A 22217-nucleotide genomic window follows, 5' to 3' on the forward strand; every position below is an offset into this window, starting at 1 on the left:
AAAATAAAATCTGTCACTACCTCCATTTCTTCCCCATCTATTTGCCAGGAATTGAGAGGGCCGGATGCCATGATCTTGGTTTTCTCAATGTTAAGTTTCAACCCAGGTTTTGCACTCTCCTTCTTCACACGTAACACGAGGCTCTTTAGTTCTTCTTCACTTTCTGCCATTAGAGTGGTATCATCTGCATATCTTAGGTTGTTGATATTTCTTCCGGCAATCTTAATTCCAACTTTTGATTCATCTAGCCCTGCCTTTCTCATGATGTGCTCTGCATATAGGTTAAATAGGCAGGGTGACAGTATACAGCCTTGCCGGACTCCTTTCCCAATTTTGAACCAATCAGTGGTTCCGTGTCCAGTTCTCACTGTTGCTTCTTGGCCCACATATAGGTTTCTCAAGAGACAAATAAGATGGTCTGGTACTCCCATCTCTTTAAGAACTTGCCACAGTTTGTTATGATCCACACAATCAAAGGCTTTGATAGTCAATGAAGCAAAAGTAGATGTTTTTCTGGAACTCTCTAGTTTTCTCCATGATCCAGCGTATGTTGGCAATTTGATCTCTAGTTCCTCTGCCTCTTGGAAATCCTGCCTGTACTTCTGGTAGTTCTCGATCCACATACTGCTGAACTCTAGCTTGTAGGATTTTAAGCATAACTTTACTGGCATGTGAAATGAGTGCAATGGTGCGACAGTTTGAACATTCTTGGGCACTGCCTTTCTTTGGAATTGGAATGTAAACTGACCTTTTCCAATCCTGTGGCCACTGTTGAGTTTTCCAAATTTGCTGGCAAATTGAGTGTAGCACTTTTACTGCATCATCTTTTAAGATTTTGAATAGCTCAGCTGGAATACTGTCACCTCCACTAGCTTTGTTGTTGCTCAGTTTTTCTAAGCCCCACTTCACTTCACATTCTAGGATGTCTGGCTCGAGGTCAGTGACCACCTCATTGTGATTATCAGGGACGTTAAGCTCATTCTTGTATAGTTCTTCTGTGTAATTTTGCCACCTCTTCTTAATCTCTTCTGCCTCTGTTAGGTCCCTGCCATTTTGGTCCTTTATCATGCCCATTTTTGCATTAAACGTTCCCTTCATCTCTCCAATTTTCTTGAAATGATCTCTGGTCCTCCCTATTCTATTGTTTTCTTCTATTTCTTTGCACTCTTCATTTAAGAAGGCATTGTTATCTCTTCTAGCTATTCTCTGGAATTCTGCATTCAATTGGGCGTACCTTTCTTTTTCTCCCTTGCCTTTTGCTTCCCTCCTTTCCTCAGCTATTTGCAAAGCTTCCTCAGACAGCCATTTTGCTTTCTTGCATTTCTTTTTCTTTGGGATGGTTTTAGTTGCTACCTCTTGTACAATGTTGCGAACCTCTGTCCATAGTTCTTCAGGCACTGTGTCTATCAGATCTAATTCCTTAAATCTATTTGTCACCTCTACTGTATATTCAACAGGGATATGATTGAATTCATACCTGAGTGGCCTAGTGCTTTTCCCTACTTTCTTCAGTTTAAGCCTAAACTTTGCAATGAGAAGCTCATGGTCTGAGCCACAGTCAGCTCCTGGTCTTGTTTTTACTGACTGTATAGAGCTTCTCCATCTTTGGCTGCAGAGCATATAGTCAATCTGATTTCTGTGTTGACCGTCTGGTGATGTCCATGTGTAGAGCCATCTCTTGGGTTGTTGGAAAAGAGTGTTTGCTATGACCATCGTATTCTCTTGACAAAATTCTATCAGCCTGTGCCCTGCTTCATTTTGTACTCCAAGGCCAAACTTGCCTGTTATTCCAGTTATCTTTTGGCTTCCTACTTTAGCATTCCAATCCCCCATGTTGATAAGGACATCATTTTTTGGTGTTAGTTCTATAAGGTGCTGTAGGGCTTGATAGAACCGGTCAATTTCATCCTCTTCAGCACTGGTGGTTGGGGCATAGACCTGGACTACTGTGATATTGAATGGTTTGCCTTGGATTCGAACTGAGATCATTCTGTCATTTTGAGGATAGTATCCCAATATTGCTTTTCCTACTCTTTTATTGACTATGAAGGCTACTCGATTTCTTCTGAGGGATTCTTGCCCGCAGTAGTATACCTGATGGTCATCTGAATTAATGGTTCCTATGGAGAAAAAATCTTTACAGCATTGGACTTTCCTTTCACCACCAGACACATCCACAGCTGAGCGTCCTTTCGGCTTTGGCCCAGTTGCTTCATTCTTTCTGGCGCTACTAATACTAGCCCTCTGCTCTTCCCCAGTAGCATATTGGACGCCTTCTGACCTGAGGGGCTCATCTTCCAGCGTCATATCGTTTTGCCTTTTGGTACTGTCCATAGGGTTTTCATGGCAAAGATACTGGAGTGGATTGCCATTTCCTTCTCCAGTGGATCACGTTTTGTCAGAACTCTCTGCTATGACCTTTCCGTCTTGGGTGGCCCTGCACGGCATAGCTCATAGCTTCATTGAATTACGCAAGCCCCTTCGCCACGACAAGGCAGTAATCTATGAAGGGGATGCCCAGTTAGTAATCATGAACTACAAACCACAATATGGCTTGGGCTGAAAACCTAGCAGAAATTTCTTTGTATAACTTGTGCACTCTTGGAAATTAAGAATGAAATCTATACTATAAGTACAGAGCAGATAAGTAGCTTGCTGTTTATAATGGCTTTCAAAGTCTGAAGTGAATAGGAGTGGAGGGCATTCAGACTTTAAAAATTCTTACAAAATTTTTATTGCTGATGCTGCAGTGCTATACAACATTACCAAAAAAATACAATAGAAGAAACACAAGGAATGTAGAAATAATTTAAATTGGTTTAAAGCAGACATGTCAAACACAAGGCCCGGGGGCCGGATCCGGCCCGCAAAGTGGTTTCATGTGGCCCGTGAAGCCATCCTGGAAACAGTGAGGGAACGGCCCCCACTTCCTTGGCCCTGGCCCAGAGACCCTCCTTCTGCCAGAGACCCTCAGATCTGTCCCACTCCTGCCCAGGCCCCCATAGGCACCCTTGATGCGAACTATGTAGAGCTGGCCACGCCCACCCAGTAGGCCATACACACTCTAGCCATGCCCACCCAGTAGGCCACGCCCACCCAGGCCATACCCACCCGGCCCCCTGAGGACAACCGCAATGCTGATGCGGCCCTCAATGAAATTGAGTTTGACACCCCTGGTTTAAAGTCATACTTTCTTAGGCCAACTGAAGTTTTATAAAATAGTTTTTTTGGAGTTTGTATGACACTTCATGTTAGTATGTTGTGCAAATCAATGACTTATTTTGTCATAAAATTGGTTTGAGTAAACCATTGTTAAGTGAACCATGAGTAAGTAAGTAAGCCAGAAAACAAATGGAGAGAACAAAAAAAGAGCTAAATGAGCTGCCAGAAGAATGGGTGGAATAAAGAATAAAGAGGCTGAGTTATCTGAGATAAAACTAAAATGAAGGAGTGATGCTAGAAGGAATATTTTTAAAATGTACTGGTAAAGGGGTTTTTTTTGGTTCATGGACAAATATCAGTACTTCAGATCAGTTGATTATTTCTGGTATTGCAGCAAAAATATGGGTTGTTTATATCCGTTCAATGGCAATTGTGGAAGGGGGAGAAAATATGCAGATGCATAGGTGTTAACCTAAGCTGTCAGTCTAGATAACAGAGGGTTGCAAGCCCAAGAAATTCAAGCTGAGCAACCAATCTTTTTTTCAAGTGAACTTCAAAAAGAAGACAGAAAAATCTAGATGTGCCTTTCCCTCTCCATCTCTTTATATCTTACATTCCCCAAGGAGAAAACATCTGTTCATAATGTTTTCCTGCTTGCAGTCCCAATTGTGATTGTAAGTCAAGGATTACCTACTGTATATACTATTAAATAAATAATATGTTTTGAATTGCACCTGCTTGTATAGTCTGCCATCTTTTGTAGTTTGTCAATATTTTCCATGAAAGACACTTCTCACATTTTATTCAACTCTTTCATGATTCATTAGACATATTTAAAAAAAGAAAGGAAAGCTAATTTGGGCTGTTCTATAGAAAATCGTAAAAGGGGCAAAAGTTTATTCTGAAGATTAATTTCCTTTTATGGTGAACAGAAAGTACAGTTTAGTTCTGTATTTTTGTTCCTGCTGAGTTTTGGTTTTTTTTGCAAACAACTAGTGTCTGTGTCTCTATGTATATGTATGTGTGCGTACACACACACTTTTATAAACATAACTATTGATTCATAGAATAACAGAAATAAGGGCAATAACAAATATAAATAAAGATAGCAATGGAGAATACAATAAATAAAACACAGATCTCAAGTAACCCATTTCTTCAATAACTAATAAAAAAGGGATATCTACCTGATGCCATATGGAGTATAATGTGATCTACAGAAATCTTGATTAGGTATTAAAAAGGCCATTTGTTTCCTTATCTGATAGCAAACCCTAGAGAACTGCTTCAGAAGTACTTTAGAATTCAGTTGTGTGAATATGGCTAGTGATCCATTTTTTAAAAAGTCGTCTTAAAAAGCGCCCTCAGATTTGACTGGGAAATTGACCAGCTCTCCATGCAATGTCCTGACATTAATTAGCTGCTCTTATCTTAATGTCTTCTAGATTAACTGGTCTATAAATTTGCCACCTTGGGCTGATTGTGGGTGGTACCCAGAGTCCTTCTACAAATTTGCAAACAGATGAAGTATTGTATTTATATAGCTACCCTAAAATAGAGGTTTTCTAGGTATTTCAAATTAATTCAAGGCTGAAATAAAATAATAGAAAATAACAACTGAGTAGTCCCATCCAAGAATTCTTTCTCATATTTCAAATGGGAAATGCTTAACTGCATAAATAATTGCCAGAAGACCACTTTTGTCTCACAGTGTTGTAGTTGGTATATTGTGTTATACCTCGGCTGGATCTAGGAATATTCTCCGCAATGTATGAGTGTAATCTTTCAAGGGAAATTCCGCTTTTTCAAAAATAGGATATTTTTGCTTAGCTGGCAAATGAAAGTCATCTGCCATCACTCATGTCTGAGTTTTCAGTTCCTTGGCCCTCAGTCAAGTCATTGGCCCAGAAGCATCTTTCTTGCATTTAGATGAAAGAAACTAACTGCTCCATGCAGATCTGTCAATCCTGAAGATAGGGGAAAATACAATAAATCCTGGAAACGATGTAACCTATACTGAGCAAGAGCAAGAATTTCCATGCTTACTTTCTGAAATCAATTATCCAAGGAATGAAATAACTAATAGCATAAAGCATACATATCAAACACAAGGCCCGAGGGCCAGATCCGGCCCGCAAAGTGGTTTCATGCGGCCCGCGAAGCCATCCTGGAAACAGTGAGGGAATGGCCCCCACTGCCTTGGCCCTGGCCCAGAGACCCTCCTTCTGCTAGAGACCCTCAGATCTGTCCCACTCCTGCCCAGGCCCCCATAGGCACCCTTGATGCGAGCTGGCCACGCCCACCCAGTAGGCCATACGCACTCTAGCCACGCCCACCCAGCAGGCCACACCCACCCGGCCCCCTGAGGGCAACAGCAATGCTGATGCAGCCCTCAATGAAATTGAGTTTGACACCCCTGGCATAAAGTATCTCTCAATCAAATCACTAAAGTGCATCATGCATAGATACTTTCTGCATTTAGGGGGAAAAAACCTACTGAAATTAATCAAATATTTCATTGACTCATGACAGCTTACATTCCCAAAGCAGTTATGTCTTATTATCACTTAGTGCAATTCTGTAGTTAATATGTCATCTATATTCAGGTTTCCACACCTTGAGGAAATGTTGACACTACCTGCCCAGGATTTTATAACATTTTATAATGGGAGTGGGGATTTCTGTCATTCTTTGGTCAGTTGTTGGCTTACGTGAAATAGTTCATAGTACACATTTATTCCACACCTATATGGCAGCAACCTCTAGACAGGGATATCAGCAGATCAATGACTCAGACACCAAAGTAACTATGTAATCCCCAAACAAAGTTGTTCAAACTCTGTTCAGATAACAAAAGCAAGATTTGTGGTTCAGATCACAAGCTTCTTCTTGCTAATGTATAGCTTAAGGCTAAAGAAAGCAAAATCACAAGATCCACAAGTGAAAACTGCAGCAATATTTCACGAGATTATGAAATGAAAGCAAACAAAAATAGATATGATGGGTTAGATTTCACAGAATGCCTGGAGAAGTGGTTAGCTGAAATTTGTGACATCATTAAATACGAAGAAACAAAACTGTCCCCAAATGCAGAAAACAAAAGGGGAACCAGTTGTCTGCTAAAATGTTGAGAGTGGTGGAAGAAAGTTGGAAAGCTAAAAACAACAGACACAGAGCCGTTTCTGTAATGAATGGCTTGACCATTATCCCCCACCGTTTGGTGGGAGTGTTTGTTTTGTTTTTGCATATATTACTCTGGACTCTGATTTGATGAGTTCCCCATCTATCCCCTTATCCAAATCGTTAATGAAGGTATTGAAGAGCACTGGGCCCAGAACAGAGCCCTGGGGCACCCCACTACACACTTCCTTCCATGTAGATGCGGTTCCATTGAGGACCACACGCTGAGTACGGCCGGTCAGCCAGCTATGAATCCATCTGGTGGTGATGCTATCTAACCCACATTTTTCTATCTTATCAAGTAGTAGGTTGTGATTTACTTTATCAAATGCCTTACTGAAGTCCAAGTAAATTATATCTACAGCATTCCTCTGGTCCACTAATTTTGTCACTTGGTCAAAGAATGTGATAAGATTTGTCTGGCATGATCCGTTTTTGACAAACCCATGTTGGCTTTTAGTGATGACTTTGTTTGCCTCTAGGTGTTCGCTGATTTGTTGTTTGATGATCTTTTCCAGAATCTTCCCAGGTATTGAGGTCAGGCTGATAGGTCTGTAGTTTCCAGGATCTATTTTTTTTCCCTTTTTTGAAGATGGGAACTACATCAGCAATCTTCCAGTCCTCTGAATTAGAGAAAGGCTGGTTCTAACCACAGTATGATTAAGCTACTTAATTTCGCTTGCTTCTGGGTCTGGAATTTGGTCTTTCGGCTTTCCAGGAAAGCACCTCCCTTCCTCGAAGTTTCCACCCTCTTGGGAGTCTAAATGCACTGGGGGTGGGGGTGGGGGACGACGCTATCTTTTCATTGGAGTGTAAATGAGATTTGTAAGATGCCAGGACTTGAAAACCTGGTTTTTCGATCTATCAAGCCTGGACTGAAGGGGTTTTTAGCTTTTTAAATATTGTTTTTAATTGGGCTTAATGAATTTCATGTATTTTAATTCTATATTATTTGTATATGGTATTTTATGCTGCCCTGTAAACTGCCCTGAGTCCTTCGGGAATAGGGCGGTATAGAAATTTAAATAAATAAATAAATAAATAAATAAATAAATAAATAAATAAATAAATAAATAAATAAATTACGGCTTGCTAGCTTGCCATCATCCCCGTCGGAAGCGACCCGGGCCCGCGGCAGTCTAAAAACCCCTCGTCTACAACAGCGTTTCCCAACCTTAGGAACTTGAAGATGCGTGGACTTCAACTCCCAGAATTCCCCAGCCAGCATAGCTGGCTGGGGAATTCTGGGAGTTGAAGTCCACGCATCTTCAAGTTCCTAAGGTTGGGAAACGCTGGTCTACAACTGCCTTTTGCGAAAACTCCCCCACCTCTCTTTACTTCCTAAAAATTTCCTCCGCCTGGCTGGGCGCCGGGCTGCCTGTCAATCGCTTGATTCATGCTCGAAATGTTGCGGAACGAGTTCATGACTCCGAGGTCCAGCGCTACCCCCGCTCGTGGGGAGGGGTTAGTGAACTCCTCCCGCTTGTGCGCCTAAGGTTTCAGTGCCGCTTGTTTACCCACAGTCGTCAGATGAACTCCGCCCGGGCTCTTCCCGCCTCGACCGTCGAAGCTGGCAAGAGCGGATCATGTTAGCAGCCTCTTGCTTGAACTTCTTCCTCTTGGGACTCAGCGCCGTGGGAAAGCTGAGCTTAGCCCTGGGCAAGTATTCGTCTTTGATTGGCTTTCGGACTGCTTAAAAGAAAGAGCGTGAAAGCGTCGGCTAAAACGGCCGAGCCCGAGTTATTGGGAAATGATCTTGAGGTTCCTTATAGGGAAGGAAACGCTGTCGGTGACTCGGCTTCCCGGCAAAGGCGTTTTCAGGGAAGAGAGAGTTGACTGGCAGTTACATTGTTCAAGGCGAGCTGTTGCCCCGCGCATTTGGAGTTTCCTGATGAGCTTTCAGAATCGACATGGCCATAGACCTAGGTCAGGGGTCGGCAACCTCGGCTCTTTTATGACTCGTGGACTTCAACTCCCAGAATTCCTGCTGGCTCAGGAATTCTGGGAGTTGAAGTCCACGAGTCATAAAAGAGCCAGGTTGCCGACCCCTGACCTATGTCAAGGAAAAGGTTTAAAGGGATTAAAGAAGGGAGAGAGCTCTGCCTCTTTGAAATGTTCATTGCTGTCCTGGGTAGTGATGCTGAGGATGACCCCTCCCCAAAAAAAGTTGAGTCTGGTGCTCCTGCGAAAGTCTATGCGCGGATAATCAAAATGAAATACTGTACTCAGTGTTTGAAAAGAGAGAGAGAGAGAGAGATGAATTATACGCAGGTTTTCCTAAACTGCGTTATGCGTTGGTTCACTTTATCTCCCCCTCTTTTTTTTTTTATTGTCCGCAACTCTAGGTGTCCAAGAAACTTCCCCTGGCTTTGCAGACTTAGTTTCTTTTAACGTTTCATGCTTATGCACTTTAAAGTATAGAGGTAAAATAAATGGAAGTGTAGAAGATGAAGTTGACCTTCTAGGCCAGGGGTGTCAAACTCAATTGCCCTCAGGGGGCCAGGTGGGTGTGGTCTGGGTGGGCGTGGCTAAGGTGCGTATGGCCTACTGGGTGGGCGTGGCCAGCACTACATCGTTCGCATCAAGGGTGCCTATGGGGGCCTGGGCAGGACAGATCTGAGGGTCTGTGGCAGGAGGAGGGTCTCTGGGCCAGGGCCAAGGTAGTGGGGGCCGTTCCCTCACTGTTTCCAGGATGGCTTCGCGGGCCGCATGAAACCACTTCGCGGGCCGGATCTGGCCCCCGGGCCTTGTGTTTGACATGTCTGTTCTAGGCCCAGATCTAGAATCTTCTGCTGTCCAGGCAAGAATTACCTCCCCATCCTGCAAAGAAATCATTGATATTTCTAGGGAACCGACTGCCTTTTTCCGATATCAGTCCTACATCACTTTAGACACTTTCCTGGTCTGATATGCCTTTTAATAAAATTTGTTAGTCTGAGAAGGTGTCACTACATTGTTTCTGATTTGTGGATTCTCTTAGTTACTATAAATAAATATTGATGTAGTTGTTGTAAAGTACATTTCTGGATTCCTTATAATTGTACTCAGTAAAAACTATGATGTTATTGGAAAATCTATACCAATTTAAAAATGTTTCATTTGTAGACGGGCATACTCATATGCAATCCACATACGAGATTATAATTCCTAGAAGATTAAGAGACAGGGAGAAGCGCTGGACACATTTTAGCGAGGTTTGTTTCCATTTAAGTTATTTTCATTCCTGTGATGCTCCTCAGATAATATTCTACAGTATTTAACAATATATATAAATAGAGAAGACAAGTATTGTTGGTCAATCTATGTCCTCATTAAACAAAATCAGGAGGAATAATAGTAATATCTTGATTTAGTTGCTATTGCCAAACAATTTAGAGTTCTGCAAGCCACCGTTAGTATTAATACAAAAATCTTTTATCAAATCTTTTATTGTTTATCGATCAACATGGTGGTAGCCAGACACAACAATCCTATCATTCAGCTTAGAGGAGTCTAGTGCTGGATTTTCCAACATATATAAAGGCTGGATGGTACAATTCTTGCATTAGAAGAATTCCTTCCTTCCTTCCTTCCTTCCTTCCTTCCTTCCTTCCTTCCTTCCTTCCTTCCTTCCTTCCTTCCTTCCTTCCTGAAAAAATGCCTTTATGGGAGTTCTAGAATGGGTATAAATTAACCTCCTTGAGATTAGTAGTTGGAAAACATAGATCCAGCAGATCCTTTGATGTCAGAGAGAACTAGCCTTGTACCTGAGAGGAAATGGGATGAATCTGAACAAGCCAGGAGTCCATGGACCATGTTGACTGCAACAGTAGCATCACTGAGGGTGAAGGTTTGTTTTCTGAGCTAGTCTCATTGTTAGCATCATTGATGCAGTCGAATCAAGAACCGTGGTGGTATAGCGGTTAGAAAGCAGTATTGCAGGCTAACTCTGCATTCAACTGCCAGGAGTTTGATGCTGACCGGTTCAAGGTTGACTCAGCTTTCTATCCTTCCGAGGTCAGCAAAATGAGGAGCCAGATTGTTGGGGGCAATAGGCTGACTCTGTAAACCACTTAGAGAGGGCTGTAAAGCTCTATTGTTATTGCAAAACATGCTGGGGAAAGGTGGCAGCATATTGTATTCATCATGTTAGTCCAGCAAGAAATCCAATGAATTTAGCTACATTGTCAGAATGTAATTTACACTATGTAGATCTGCAACCTTGGAATAATGTGTCTGTATGTGCATTGCAGATTTATATTGGGGCTTTATAATTGTATACATATGTATATGTAACCTGAATAGGATTCGCACCTCACCTGGCATCTGCTGAGATTCACTGTATAAATGGGATATATCATCATCCCTTCAGTGTGACTGTGGTGTCCCGTGTCAAACTGTAGATCACATTGTGGCCAGCTGTAAGCTAAGGGCATGTATTGGTCCAAATATCTGATTTTTTTCCAGATAAGCAATGATGCCTTTATCTGGAAAAATGGCCTAGAGCCCTAGACATTGTTATCTGAATACAATTCCTTTTAACATTCATATTTCATTGTTTTAATCTAAGTGAAATGTTAATACATGTTGTAAATCCATGTATGTTATGCCATACCTAAAGAGGTTATATCTCTGCCTATACCTATAAACATACCTTATACACATACATACACACACACACACACACACAGACCCACATTTATTTTGTTAGATGTGTCTAAGTTGCAGAAGATATAGTAAAACATACAGTATGTTAAATGTCAAGCCGGAGTGAGCTGTCTGATTTGTTTTCTGGTTAGAAAGTAAGCATAACCGTATTAGCATGGGGGGGGGGGTTTGTAAGCAACAGCACCATTGCAAAGAATTGGTGAAGCACACATTAAATGCTTTATATATCTCTCCCTGATTATATTTCAGGAACACTTAGATGATCAGCTCTCTTATTCGATACAAACTGGAAATGGAACACACATTCTGAAATTAAAGAAAAATAAGTATGTTGTATGCAATTCTGGATCCTTTTCCATTTTATTTTAACTTTTTTTTTGAGGAATGTGAAAACATCACTAAAACCAGCAGTCTGAAAGGTAGAATACAATAGATTCTATTCAATAGAAGAAACCCTTTAAAGAATGGCATTTGCTAGCATGGAAGTCAGAGAGAAATATTCTATTTTGAATGAGGCATTGGGAAAAACATTTGAGGATATTCTTCATCTTACAAGAAGTAAGGAGTTATGCTAGATTATGAGCTGAAATAACTTTACTGTGGGAGCCCAAGGAGAGAAAATATTTTGGGTGTGGATCCTGTGTTTTATGAGTATATGCTATCACAATGAAAAGTTTTGTAAAGTGCAGATGGCTTTTGCAGATGAGAAACAGATGGGACTTATGGAATCCACAGTCTAGCAGCTGAACTGGATTTAGTTCAGTGCAACATTAGGTCATAGAGTGAAAATGATACAAGAAAGTCATCCATGTCATTTCAGAACATTTAAGGACAAAGCCTAACAAACAAAAAATGGGAGGGGCAAGTTAAAGCTATACAACAAGCAGTACCCCATAAGTAATGAGTAATAAATAAATAAATAAAAAGTAAATGAGCAAAAGACCAAGAAACCTATATCTAAATCATAAAATCTTACCTTGAATCATACATCTATTGAAACATTTCCGTTGTTCCATTTACATGAGAAGCATAACTGGATCAATGGGATGATTAAATGAGACTTAGAAACAGCAAAAGAGGTTAATTGAATTGGGTTAGTTTCCTGTCAGTAAGGAAATCTTACATGATAAGTGGATGACTTGAATAAGCAAGCCATAGGAGTAGCTTGTGAGAGATACTCAGGATATATAACATCTTGGCAATACCTACTGGAGTACCGCTTGCTCAAAATACTTGGCATTTTAAGTTTATTACACAATAACAATTGTATAATTAATTTTTGGCACAAAGATATTGCAGGGCTACATCTACCACTAAGCCCCAAGGCACTGCATAGTTGTTCCTTCTTTTGTACCTTGACTTTCACTTGAACCATAAATTATGAAAATAGTGATAGAAAAAGATCAAAATATTATAAATGCAGGATACTATTGGCTGGCTTTTAAATGATGAATAAAGCAGGGTAATTGCATAATAAAGGTGAGAACTCCTCGGGTCTGTGATTTAGGTGATGAAGGCGTTCCTTATTACGCCTACTGACCAGGGAAAGTCTTAAAATGATTGAAGGGTATCATAGTATAGAATTACATTCTGAGATCTACCACTGAGATCTTTGCTAAACTACATAGCATGCTTCCATTTCTTATATTGCTAGAATAATAATAATTGTTGTTCATTATGGTATTATTAATTCACTGCTTAATATTCCATTTTAGCTTAATATTACTTTACATGATGGATTAACAGGATATGGCACTACCATTGCTGAAAATGATAAGATTTCCGTATATAAAAATGCTCAAATGTTTACTTAATACATTTTTTTAAAAAAAAAATCAAATTCAGCTTATATTTCACTAAAATATCGTGGATCAATTTTACTTTTACTTTGACCAGTGTATTAAAGTATTGTATTATTATCATTCGTTGATGAATAACCTGCATTTTAAAATACGATTGAATTGAAATTTGCTGCAGAAACCTTCTTGGGGAAAAATTCACAATATATACTTATAACCAAGAGGGCAAGCTGGAGAGTACTCCTGTGGAAACTCAGGTATGTTGTATCTGTGAAGAAGACAACTTTCTATTATTATTGAAGGTGAAGGTGAAAGATTCCCCTGTCCAGTTGTGTCTGAATCTAGGGGCAGTGGTCATCTCTATTTCTTAGCTGAGGGACCCAGTGTTGTCCAAAGACACTTCTGTGGTCATGCGACCAGCATGAATATACGTCGAGGCGCACAGAACACTGTTACCTTTCCACTGAAATGGTACCTATTTATCTACTCACATTTCCATGCTTTCAAACCGCTAGATTGGCAGGAACTGGAACAAGTAACAAAGAGTACATTCTGTTACACCACACTTGGGTCATGAACCCAGGCTGCCAGCTTTCCAGCTGACCAGCTCAGCATTTTTAACTGCTGAGCCACCTATTCTGATAAAAGGGAAGCAGAAACAGTGATAGATATGCCTTCTTGAGTTTGTAAGGAAAGGTTAAAAAAAATGAATAAATAAAGCTTTGAGTTGTACAAAACCTTTTCCAATGGCCCTACTAGCTGGATATGGTGTGAATTGTATTCTAGCAAGTGTGAAACACGAGGAGAAGACAATGTCATTCCATTCCCGAAAACCACTTTTCTGTGGCAGGGCTATTTTGTTACATTTAGTTCTTGGAATACACTGTATTTCCTCCTTTGCTATGATGATTAATAGTCTGGGAAGTTAAACAATATATCTTATGAAAGTATATTCTTTTACTAGCAGTATTTTTAGCATACAACTAACAACCAATTTTATAAGAAACTTTTTTTACTCAGCCTGAATCTGCCTGTGAATCTGAGCTTCAGATATTTCTGAATGATGCTCTAGGACTCCCACACAGAATAGCATGCCTAGAATATTCTTCCTATTGGGGGCAACATGGATAGACATCATGGATCCAAAAAAACCCTGTTCAATTCATTTCCTTTGAGCACTGGGTCAACTCATTGCCATCAGTATCAAATGAGAGTTGAACAATTAACTTGGTAATTTGTTACCTGAGTTGATCTTTTTTGCCAGTAACTTTATCTGCTAATAAAAATGCTTTTTGAAAACTTAAAAGGCTGCCATTTTAAGGCACTAGTGCTCATAGAGGAGTGGATTTGAAGCTGAGAAACTTCCATTCTAAAAAGGAGTCCAGTATGAACTTCCAGCAAACCTTGCTAAAGTGTTAGCTTCTCACTGTTTGGGCCAATTAAAACATTATGATTGTCTTGGCTGAATTTTATGCAAAACATAGTATCAAAAACTACTTGCTTGTATTGAGTTTGGCTGTCCTGGAGCCCCCAAGGCCTTGGAGGTTTTGACTATTAAATTATTTAATGTACATTTTTCTATAGAGATAACCCCACTTCTTTGATATTGCTTTTCTTCCAATGCAGGAAAGCTTTTTTAAAAAAAATTGGGAAGAAACTATATCTAGAAAGCAATCGATAGTTCCCTAATTCTATGGGAAAGTCCTGTGAAAATCAAAGTTAGAATGCACACCATTTTGTATTTTATAGAATAGTCCTATGCCCTCAGGTGTACTTAACTATAATAGCAGCAGTTTAGTGTTTGTACATTGCACTGAGCAAAAACCAGCAAATCACATCATACTACGTGAGCACACTATAAAAGCCCTGTCACTATATCCTTTATATAAAAATGATTCAGAGAACCATTATATCTTAATTGTTTCAAACCATAACAAGAAATTATTTATAATGATCCATATGTTACAATACAAAACGTTCATCTTATTTTCTGTGAGACACAAAGGAAAGAAAATGAGAAACCTCCATGGAGGTAAGCATATCATGCAGATTTATCATGATGGTTTCAATGTCCTGGAGTCATGTGATCTCCATTTTTGACCTTCCCAGCTAGCTCCAACAAGCAAAATGAATGGGGGAAGATTTGCTTAACAACTGCATGATTCATTTAACAGCTGCAGTGATTTACTTAACAACCAGGGCAAAAAAGATCATAAAATCGGATACAACTCACTTAATAATTGCCTTGTTTAGTAACAGAAATTACAGTCTCAATAGTGGTTATAGTTTGAGGGCTAACTGTATGGCAGGGGTGTCAAACTCAATTTCATTGAGGGCCGCATCAGCATTGCGGTTGCCCTTAGGGGGCCGGGTGGGTGTGGCCTGGGTGGGCGTGGCCTCCTGGGTGGGCGTGGCTAAAGTACGTATGGCCTACTGGGTGGGCATGGCCAGCTCTACATTGTTTGCATCAAGGGTGCCTATGGGGGACAGATCTGAGTGGGACAGATCTGAGGGTCTCTGGCAGAAGGAGGGTCTCTGGGCCAGGGCCAAGGCAATGGGGGCCGTTCCCTCACTGTTTCCAGGATGGCTTCGCGGGCCGCATGAAACCACTTTGCGGGCCGGATCTGGCCCCCGGGCCTTGTGTTTGACATGTCTGCTGTATGGCATACTTATTTCCATCAGATAATAAACTGCATTTACTATTTGCCTGAAAAAACTGCTGTTAATTATTTGGTTTCAGACCCACTGTTACTACCATGGAAATGTTGAGGGAGTTCCAGATTCTCTGCTTGCTCTCAGTACCTGTGATGGCCTTAGGTATAATCCTTCTTTTTCCTTTTATCAATAAATAGAGACAGACAGTTTTCAATACAATGGAAGAAAGTGAAGCCTAGAGCACTTTCATATTCTGTGCTAATTTGAAATCAACTCTGCAATCGATATTCCCACAAGTATAAGTTGTTTTGGAGAGTTTTGCTAAGGCATTTCTGACTGAGCTGTGGTATAGTTGAACCTACTGTGTTGTTTTGTATCTTGTTTCATCCATTTTGTGCTTCTAAGCTTTCAGTCGAATAAGGGGAACTTATCCCCTCAGTTTCGTCTGTCTCCATTCTTCCTTTAATACTGGAATGCAAAGGGAGATAACTAGATAATTAAGATCCCCACTCTCCTCTAGTCTTCTTATTCTTTCATTTAATCATAGTATATTAGAGTTGGGAAAGCTCAGGATTATCCCATTCCACAAGCGTAGCAGATACAACAAAAGCTTCGTTTTGCATGGAGTGTTTGGAGAATAAGGAAGTGTTACAACAGTGGAACATAGCAGTAGCATGGAGTAGGCTAGTGATTTTTGCTTTTTTTTCTCCCAGAATTTCAGCTCAGCAACCGTGAAAATAATCATGGATCATCTTCATATTACTTTTGAAAGTCTGAAGAGTCCAGATGTATTAGAGCTATAATTCTTACGATCCCTGGTTTTAGCCATACTGATTGAAAGTTCTGGCCTTGGGAGAAGGCCAGATAGAAAAAGGCTGATAAGAGACAATTCGTTGCTATTTTGAATATTGGGTGTAAATAAAAAGGATGGTTATGGCCTTCCAGTATTTGCGGAAAAATAACTTCTAGTAGTCACAGCCAATAAGGCCTACGGTGAAGGAGAATGAGAGGATGTATTTAAAGAACATTTGGAGAGCTAGAGGTTCCTATGCCTAGTTTACATTATTGGAATTTAGGAAAGTTATCTGGTCTTCCAAAATGTGTAAACTTCTAGACATTTGTGCCAGAACTGAATCTGATATTAATTCATCTATACAGGTAGTCCTCAACTTACAACCATTCAAAGTTACAACAGCACTGGAAAAAGTGACTTATGACCATTTTTCACACTTATGACCATTACAACATCTTCAAGATCATGTGATTTACATTCAGATGCTTGACAACTGGTTCATATTTATGATGGTTGCATTTTCCCGAGCTCATGTGACCATCTTTTGCGACCTTCTGGCAAGGCAGATTCACTTAACAACCATGCTACTCATTTAACAACTGCAGTGATTCACTTAACACAAGTTGTAAAATGGGACAAAACTCACTTAACAAACTTCTAATTTAGCCACATCAATTCTGGGCTCAATTGTGGTGTAAATTGAGAACTATCTGTATCTAAAGACATATCATTATATTTCCTCATTGAGAAACTAGCAGATTTGTACTGTCATGTTGCTGTGTATTACATTGTGGTACTTATTCATGGTTATTTTTGTTTATATAGCTGGCCTTTAATCAAATAACTTTTCTTGTCCTTTTCAGGGGAATCCTCTATATTGGTGACAAACAATATGGCATGGAGCCAGTTAAAGGATCAAATAAATTTGAACACTTTCTCTATGTATTAGATAAATCTCACGAACCTTTTTCCTGTGGTGTACAAAGTGATGACTGGTATCATGAACATATTTTAAAATACAGTAATGTATCACATAGTCCTTTCAGTAAGGACACTCTTCGAAGGGTAAATGTGTTTTTATATTGCTTTTCATATATTGCATGCTTTAATCTATGTATTCTAGATATTAGCCACAGCTCTTTCGCTTTTAACAAATTATTTATTTCACACCAAGGACATTTTTCCTCATGTTATTTCTTTCTGAAATTAAATAATGCTTGGGAAGTGGGGTGGAGGTGGGGGAACAGAAAGATAATAATAACTTAAAATTATCTAACTTGAATTACTTCATCTAAAATCAAATTCAAGTAATTTGGCTGAAAAAAGGGGAAAATGTATTGTTGCTTCACAGTTTGATCCCAAATCCAGTTTGAATCAAAATACTAAAAGCAAACAAGGAATTTTGATTTGATTTGATTTTGAAAACAATTGTTTGACTGACCTAAGTGAGATTGGTTATTTTCAGGCCACAATAGTTCACATCAATTGGCTTCAAATGCTAGTGTTAACTTTTTACTTCATTTTTGAACTAATTCCAAATAAAACAGTTATGTAATGGGGGTCTGTTTTCAATTTTACAGAAAAGAAGAACTGTGCTACCAGATAAGCGATACATCGAACTCTATATGGTTGTTGATAACAACAGGGTAATTTCTCTGAGCCAAATATCTTTAGCTTTACTATCCAGAATTTCTCCGTGGCTACATTGCTGATATGAACACAATAATAAGTCTTTATTTCTGCCAGGACAAAAAGTTGAGTTTCTTCCTAGGCTAGAGATAAATAGATGACTAATGGTCTTAATTTAACGATACTTAAGTTGTGTTAAGTTGATTGGTTCATAGGAAGGTACGGTATTTTAGATTTTGGATTTTTGGGTGGACCAACATTGCTGGGGATTTTTTTAAAAAAATTCCTAATTGCCTTTCCTGATTACAATGTTTTCTTTCTTTAATTGTTTTAGTATATACTCAAAAGAACTGTTGAAGCTGTACAGAAAGAAACAGTTGAACTGATTAATTATGTAGATGGGGTAAGTCAGCATATTTTGTCATTCATTTGTTATGCCACATTTTAAGAGTAAATAAAAAATAAACTATAATGAAATGTCCATAACTGAAGCTGGTCACGACATAGGTTAAAAAAAACCAAATCCAAGATACAGAACTTACTTTTACATTCTGCTGCTGCAAAAATTAGATACTATTTATGTGACATAATTCAGTTTATAGTTAGGCTTTGTTTGCTGTTAACTTCATAAAATATATATACAGACAAAAGAAAATATATTTGTGAGAATGAGATTGTGATCCATTAAAGGAATCTACATATACAGTAAATTATGGCAGGCACCTTCTTGTTATTCTTCCGAATAGACTTAAAACCTACTGCTGTATTCAGAATTTTAATATTTACCTTTAATATTACTTGTAGTAGTTTTAGAATAGTTCTCTTTTGTGTAAAAATTGTATGTCAATTATATGTAAGTATTAAGAGTTGTTGCAGTGGGCAGCACAATTTTTTATAAATAAATAAAATTGGGCTAAATTTCATTATCATTTTTTAATCTTGCTTACACAGAGAAACATGTTTAAGAGTAAATGAGCTTCTTATATTTCCTGAACTGATTGGGATTTACAACCTAACCCTTTTCTAGTCTATGTGACTCGCCATTTTCCCCAGTATTAGAAAAAAAAACTGCATGTTAAACAATGTAATTATTATGACAATTAGGGAAACAGTGATTATATATTTTAAATACATTGAGAGTAGAAGTTTATCCAGAGAAGTTCACCTCAATTGCCTATAAAATGTCACCTTCCTTTATTGCATAATGATGGATAAATGGGACCTTTCCTATAAGTATTAGTATTCCATTTCAGAGACCAGGACTTGCTTTCTTACACAATCCTATTTCTTGAAGTCACAAAATTCTTATGCAAATTAATCTGCTGGTGTAGGAAGATTTTTCTATCTCGCCTTTCATGATTGCACAAATATTCCTCCTGCTGTGAACTTCACCCCTTTGTTATCTCAAATAGTTTGTAAGAACATAACTAGTACATTTTGAAAAACAGGAACTTTTCGATCAAAATGTTTGTTTATTGCATTAGTTCTTTTGCTTCTGAATGAATGAATGAATATAGCTGTTCAACTATATATGCAGCATAATTCATATTAAGAGTGATAATTCTGGAGAAGTGTTTGTATGCGTTAGCAGGAATTATTTACAACAAAGCCTCAGTGGGTGCGCATTTGTGCATGTTGTGGAATCTGTTCAAACAAAGAAAATGTCCTTAAGTAACCAGGTTTGCAAATCACAACCTTGGAGCTTGTGAACTCTGTCTTTTAGTAATGCATTATGTCAATTATGGTTTGTTTTTTTAACTCATAGGTAAAGTGGACTATGTATGTCAATTCAACATGTAAACATAGTCAGTGTGCTGACTGCACATTCATTGGCTTCAGGCTAACTAGATATACTTCTTTGCACGGCATATTTCCCACCAGCTTAGTGCCAGAGATGGAACAGTTTGGAAGAAATTATCTAAATTTACTGAAACCTACATAATAGCAATAAATGTATATTTACAGATGTTCAGACCCTTAAACATACAAGTTGTCCTAATTGGATTGGAAATATGGACAAATGGAAACCAGATAGAGGTGGGAGGCGATTCAGCTGGAGATGTATTGGGCAAATTTGTGACTTGGAGGAAAACAAATCTTATTACGAGATCAAGAAATGATATTGCCCATCTCATCATGTAAGGATTTTCCTTTATATCATACATACAGATATATTTGAGTGTTGGGAACAAAATGAAAATTCTACAGTTGTAATATTCCAGTAATTTTAGAAATTTATATCATTTAGGGAAAGATTTTGGTCGATATGCTTGTGGATGTTTGTGGAGATTGGCACAAAAATTATTTAAAAATAATTTTTGGCTGCTAATTGCCTAAGAAAATATATTTTTCTTAGCTATTAGAATATAAGCCAAAATACGTTTCAAGTTTATTTTTAAATTTTTGAACATAGTATATTTTATACCATTATAGTATATTATAAATAAAGGATAAAGAAGTTTAAAATTCTCATGCAATAGATTAATTAAATTATCATTAACATGACATAGAATTAATCTAAGATAGGGAAAGATACCATATGGATAATTATATCTGTCTGTCATTAACATAAAAGACGGGATACTCAGTCTGCCAAAGACATTATATCTGTCTTAAAATCAAATGAAATTAAACAACGGGCCGAGGATCCAATGTATCTCGAATCCAATTCAATGACTTTTTCCAGGATGTTAAAATACTGTAGCATTTGAAAAGGTCAGAGAAGCAAGGGAGATATATTATGCGCTTGGTTTGTGTGTATGTGTAACAAAATATGTATAAATAAAGGAAATGTTTATGTGTACATTATTCAGTCCTGAGATGGATCTCAACTCCATGTCACCTTTAATCTGTTCCTGCATTTCAGAGGGAGAAGGCCCTTCGGTAAAACAGTTGGAATGGCTTACGTTGGCACAGTCTGTACTGCAGATCATGGAGGATCAATCACTACAGTAAGTATAATATCCTGTCTCAGTTGTAAACAGAGAGTCTTTTACATAGAGAACATTTTCATCTGTTACATTGTGTCAGGGCTGCGAACAGATGCCTACATTGGTGTTGACTGCTAACCCATTGACAAAGTCATGCTGAACACCTACAAAGTCTAACGCTAGCACATCGGGAACACAGAAAAGTAACCCAAAGGAGACCAAAGGAGATCTTTCTCTATAGAGAAAGCTTAAAATAAGGCTTTTGATGATAAACAAAAGGCTGGTAAGAGGCAACTTGACTGAGCTTTATAAAACGGTATGCGATAGGTAGAAAATGAAAACAGATTTTAAAAAGAATAAATAGTGTAATTAAGAAGAGGGAAAGAGGAGGTTTTTCAATTTTTTTTCCTAACTGCAAATCATTACCATGAACTCTCATAATTGCTACCTGCTGAGATGTTCTTAAAAAAGGGTCTTGGTGATGGTATGCTGTGCCAAAACTGAGCTGCAGTGGAATTCTGCAACTAACCTTGTGCTCATCTCCTAATTGTGGGCTTCTTCCCATCAGAATTTGGAGTTCATAGGGGAAATGAAATGAAACAGACTTTGATTTGTCTAGCTCAGGTGTTATTTTCTATTCTGTGCTGTTGCTATTTTTCTTGTTTAAAAAAAGAATCATCCCCCATTCCCCACCCTATGCTAACAATGCTGATATTCCTGCTAGTTCGATCACGGCTCTGCCATAAATCAAGCTACAGTGGTTGCGCATGAGTTGGGACATAATCTTGGTATGAATCACGACGATGAAAGATGTCCAAATACCTATATAATGTACAGTTCAGATAAGTAAGAACATTTGCTTAACTTTATTTTTACATAGGCTTGGTTTTTATTTTATTTATATATTAAGTTTAATGTGCCAATTCTTTGTTGGTGTTTGATCAATTAGAGACTTTAGGATCAAGCATTGCATTGGAGTAAAGTTGGAATATTAATCTAACAAAGACGTACAAAAAGGGTGCTGTCCAAAGGGTTCACAGCAATCCATGTATTTGTCAGGTTGCACGCATGTTCATTAGCAATGACATACGACCACAATCAAGCCCAAACTTTCTGTTGCTAGGTGAGACAGTTGTTAAGTGAGTTTTGCCCCATTGTACACCTTTTCTTGCCCTGGTTGTTAAGTGAATCACCGCAGTTGTTAAGGTAGTAACACGGTTGTTAAGTGAATCTGGTCTCCCTGTTGACTTCACTTGTTGGAAGGTTACAAGGACCCCCAGGACACAGCCACTGTTATAAATATGAGTCAGTTGCCAAGTTGTCTGAATTTTGATCATGTGATCATGAGGATGCTGCCAGGGTCGTAAACGTGAAAAATGGTCATGTCACTTTTTTCAGTGTCATTGTAACTTCAAAAGGTGA

General features: G+C 38.7%; 1 protein-coding gene across 2 annotated transcripts in view; it reads left to right on the forward strand.

Annotated features, from left to right (window-relative positions):
- The first annotated feature begins 7845 nt into the window (after positions 1-7845).
- The window catches only part of LOC310641231 (disintegrin and metalloproteinase domain-containing protein 9-like), a 31765-nt gene continuing 17393 nt past the window's right edge, over positions 7846-22217 (forward strand). For both annotated transcript variants that reach the window (XR_014492697.1, XM_083364096.1), the window contains exons 1-11: positions 7846-8001; positions 9448-9536; positions 11239-11315; positions 12967-13045; positions 15529-15605; positions 17100-17301; positions 17817-17882; positions 18200-18268; positions 19831-20003; positions 20732-20816; positions 21520-21641. Coding sequence is in view for 1 of the 2 variants with exons in the window: in XM_083364096.1 (XP_083220222.1) it covers positions 7929-8001; positions 9448-9536; positions 11239-11315; positions 12967-13045; positions 15529-15605; positions 17100-17301; positions 17817-17882; positions 18200-18268; positions 19831-20003; positions 20732-20816; positions 21520-21641 (1112 nt within the window). In the remaining variant the exon portion in view is untranslated. The remainder of the gene's footprint in view (positions 8002-9447; positions 9537-11238; positions 11316-12966; positions 13046-15528; positions 15606-17099; positions 17302-17816; positions 17883-18199; positions 18269-19830; positions 20004-20731; positions 20817-21519; positions 21642-22217) is intronic.

The sequence above is a fragment of the Vipera ursinii genome (assembly GCF_947247035.1).
Source record: "Vipera ursinii genome assembly, chromosome: 5".
Lineage (NCBI taxonomy): Eukaryota > Metazoa > Chordata > Lepidosauria > Squamata > Viperidae > Vipera > Vipera ursinii.